The 3,911-nt window shown below is 42.6% G+C and overlaps 1 protein-coding gene across 1 annotated transcript; it reads right to left on the minus strand.

Moving 5' to 3' along the window:
• Window positions 1-795: 795 nt before the first annotated feature.
• LOC133992161 (dickkopf-related protein 1-like) lies at window positions 796-3,702 on the minus strand. Its single transcript, XM_062430863.1, has 5 exons — window positions 3,687-3,702; window positions 1,809-2,026; window positions 1,539-1,683; window positions 1,188-1,322; window positions 796-1,061 (listed from the first exon to the last, which is right to left on the minus strand). Exons 2-5 carry the CDS (start codon window positions 2,016-2,018, stop codon window positions 796-798), a joined length of 756 nt encoding a protein of 251 aa, XP_062286847.1. The 5' UTR covers window positions 2,019-2,026; window positions 3,687-3,702.
• Between the last annotated feature and the right edge of the window lie 209 nt (window positions 3,703-3,911).

The following is a 3,911-nucleotide window of genomic DNA, read 5'->3' on the forward strand; positions in this document are numbered from 1 at the left end:
TGTACCCACCTTAAAGTATTTGGACACCTTGATTAAAATCTGAATTAAACAAATTCCAAAAATATCTTTCTTAGGTTTTTTGCAACACAGTAGACAGATTACAGTTATGCATCACAAAAACAACTGCCAAAAATGAAAGGCGGAAAGAAGAAGTAAGGTTATCAGAGTATCCTTTAATAAAACTAATATATTCACATTTTCTGTATATAACATTTTTTTTATAAAACAATATATATAACACATTTACAATGCATGCAACAACCTGTCGTTATAATACCGGTGTTGACAGAATTCAATAGTTTAATTAAGTGCCACCTCCAGGATAATATTTACAATACAGTAATTTACTGCAATAACTGGGGCTTGAAGTTCCATAAAAAGAGAAACAAAACAGCTATGCCATTACCAATGACATGAATCGATCTTGCCAAGACCTCTGAAATGTCACTTCCTAACTTCCGACTCCTCATCTGTTGATGGGAAATAGGATCAGTCCAAACTTGCACTGTTGCATCCCTCTGGGTGTATCACTTTCCCCAAGAATCATGTCTATCCTTCCGGTTGCTGTGTTTGTGTCAGCATCTTTGGCAGGAAAGAATGTCTTAGGTGTTGGTGTCTATGTGTGTGTGTGTGTATGTGTGTGTGTGTGTGTGTGTGTGTGTGTGTGTCTCATCTCTGGTGTATGCAAAACTGAAAAGTGTTTGTCAGTGTGTATGACTGATTTGTAGGTTTGCTGGGTGCGTGTACTGTATGTGTGTGTGTATTTCTGTCTCTGTGTGTGTCCGTGCGTTTGTGTCAGCGTCTCTGACAGGTGTGTAGGTTCCGGGCTGCAGTCCTGCTGACACTGTGGTCTCGCTCTCCTTTCTCTGGTCTGCAGGCCAGACCATCACCACAGTCGCAGCGCTGGAACAGCTCCAAGCCATGGGTGCCTTTCTTGCGGTGGCGCGTGCACACCTGTCCCACTGTCAGCACTGGCTTACAGATACGGGACCAGAAGTGTCTGGCACAGCACAGACCCTCAGAGCAGTCTGCAGATCTCAGGCAGGTATCCCCCTCTTGACCTGGAGAAAGAAGGAAGAGAAAGATGACATTATGTTACATGAAACAGATCTCACTGACAAGTCAGATGTTAAGAAAATTGTTACTTGAGCCCAATAAAGACTGCTCATTCTTAACAGCAAACTCACCTTTCACAGCATGAGGCTGGTGGCCATGGGTAGAGGGGGGCCTCTTGGTATGATGCTCCATGGTGCCGTTGTGTAAGTGCCAACCAGTGGTGATGGGAGCATCTGTACCATCAGTGTCATTTGGCTGACAAACACCTGGTAATGTCAAAGGAAAGAGGAGAACTACATTTAGGTTTCTGTATTCACCACAGCAGATACGAAGTCATCTACTTTTTGCGTAAAGTATGAATGAAAACGCAGTCATACGAGACAGCGTGGCTACAAGATAAATAATCCCCAGCTTTCAACATTTTTAACAGCTTGATAAGCATGAATGTAAGTATAAAGTTCAAATGAGATGCATCTGCTCACCATTACTGCAGCGGTTTCCTGCACAACACATGGAATCTCGTGCGCAGCGCTTTCGGCTCTTACGGCAGGGCAGACAGACGCCTCGGGCATCGTTGCAGAATTCATCACCTCCGCAGTCTTCATCGTCCGTGCAAACGCCTGCCTGCTAAGGCATGATAAAAACAAAAGCAGCGTGTCATTGAAGTATTACGATTACTCATAAAACATTCGTGAATGCAACTTTTATCGTTTCGCACAGACTTGACTTTTACGCACGAGAGAACTCATTACCTGCAAGGTGTCAACGGATAATTTGTGTCCCATGCCACCGGAGGGCGAAGTGCGCGGACTGACAGTGTCGGTGCCTTTGCTATCCGAAGCACCGGGTAAGTTTTTGATGGCGTTGGAGTTCATCAGAACTGTCCCCGCGTAAACGTCCCCAAGGTATCCAAACAGCGTGAGGTACACAGCCATGAAGCAATGCGTTGAAGGAATCTGCATGATTCTCCCTTAAATTCTGCTGTGCAGCAAACACACCAGTGTGGGTGGGTGGGTGGTGGGAATCCTTTTTTCTTTTTCTGGTAAAAATGACTGAGTGACAACGTCCAAAGCGGCCTTGAATCCTGAATCCCAAAGTTTCCAGAGAGTTTCGGCACGATGCTTGGAAGTCTCCTGACGCACTACAGCCCTGGGATGATCTCTTTATACATGTGGACCTGTTTGTCTTCCCGCCCCTCGCTGTGCACAACAAAGGCGGAGGGGTGGAATTTCAAAGAGAGCCCCACTGTACGGAAATGGCCATTTATTCTCCCTGCACAGGACCGCGTTTCACAGTGTCTGTGTAATGATAATGACCTGCAAAGTCTGTCTGGATGCCCATCACTTAGTGACGCATACTGGAAATAAAGTACACCCAGGACTCACTGTACAGGGAGTTTAAAATCACATTTTACTTTTTAAAAAAGAGTAAGTTATTTATTTCCAATATTTATAAATTTTTTTCTTAAATGTATATTTTTTCATTCGTATTGCCGTTTACCTTATTCTGCTTTGTGTAAAAAAAAATGTACAGAAAACATTGAACTACACTGATACACCTTTTATAATATGGGTTTTTTTATGGAATTATTTTAATTATCTTGTTTCCAACTAAAAACTGAGCCTGAGACATGTTTTTCATGCGTTATAGATCAAAACTCATGTATTTTTCCAAAATATTGTCATTATGCCATTCATACGAACATGAATATATTCTATTTTGACTAATTGATTTAACAAAAAATGTTGCAGCACATTTATATTTGTTAAATGACTTCGTTTTATAGACAGCATACATCACAATATGGGAGTTTGTGTGTTTCTTTCTTTATAAACTCAACTTTCTCATCTATAAAAGCTGCTGGTTATCCCAGTTTCTTTGACATTCAAGTAGCCTAACTGCCCTTTGGCAGTGTGAAGACAGTGATTGAAGTTACTTGCGTCGATTAACTACTTCATTTGATCCTCCTGATTGCAAAGGGGGCAATTATCCTCCAAAGTGTGCTTGATTACACCAGCGGTGGACATCAATGTGTAGGATATGCAGACCATTAAGGGGTGTGAAAAGTTTACCGAATTAATGGACTTCCGCGGTGAGGCCTTTCAGGGTTGACTGGCACTTTGAGATTAAAGGAAACTCTGATCTGTCCTGCTTTCTGACCCCCACTGCAAGAAATACAAGTGTGTATTTGACAAGAAGTTTGCCAGCCAAGACAGATCATTTCACTTTTTATCCAATGAACAGAAAGTAAACATTTTTATTGATTGAAGTGGTGAAATAGTGCAGTGATCTGTTCAGTTTCTCTGCAAGATGCTCTTGAAAATGACTGACTCAAGTGAAACTGAATTTAGGGAAAACCGGGAGTTGTTTTGGTTGTGTCAGGAGGAATGTTGGAATTGTTCTTTAAGACAAAAAGGAGGCTGAGGCTGATTTGACTTTGGTCACTTCTTGCAGCGTGCGTCCAAGTCAGTTTCCAATGTGCGGAGCAAAGCTCACAGGTGCTGAAGTGTGTGATGGAAACGAGCACTTTGGTTTCTCTATGAAGTTATTTTGGCACTTGGACGTCATCTACTGGTCGCATGTTTGTGTGCGTGCGTGCGTGTGTGTGTGTGTGTACGAGGAGGAGATGCGCTGTAGACACCTGACAAACACTGTAGCACTTTGCGCGTTTGAATTGCTGTATATCGTTTGAAGTAGAGCTTTTATCTCCACTTTACTAACTGTCAGTGCTGGTAAGGTGAGCTCCTTTGATGCACTTTGATCCCCTTTGATCTTGAAGACGTCACCCTGTTGTTATGGCTGAAGCCATTCCCTCCTGTCCCCCAAACAGATTTGTTGTGCGAATAACACTGCGA

Source organism: Scomber scombrus, chromosome 12 (genome assembly GCF_963691925.1).
Source record: "Scomber scombrus chromosome 12, fScoSco1.1, whole genome shotgun sequence".
NCBI lineage: Eukaryota > Metazoa > Chordata > Actinopteri > Scombriformes > Scombridae > Scomber > Scomber scombrus.

What these genes read in the sequence shown, in the direction of transcription:
- LOC133992161 (XM_062430863.1), bottom strand. Translation starts at nt 2,018, where the DNA reads ATGCAGATTCCTTCAACGCATTGCTTCATGGCTGTGTACCTCACGCTG. An exon ending in TATCCGTTGACACCTTGCAG is followed by an intron (nt 1,684 to 1,808) that starts GTAATGAGTTCT and finishes ATCATGCCTTAG; the next exon opens with CAGGCAGGCGTTTGCACGGA. An exon ending in AGGAAACCGCTGCAGTAATG is followed by an intron (nt 1,323 to 1,538) that starts GTGAGCAGATGC and finishes TGACATTACCAG; the next exon opens with GTGTTTGTCAGCCAAATGAC.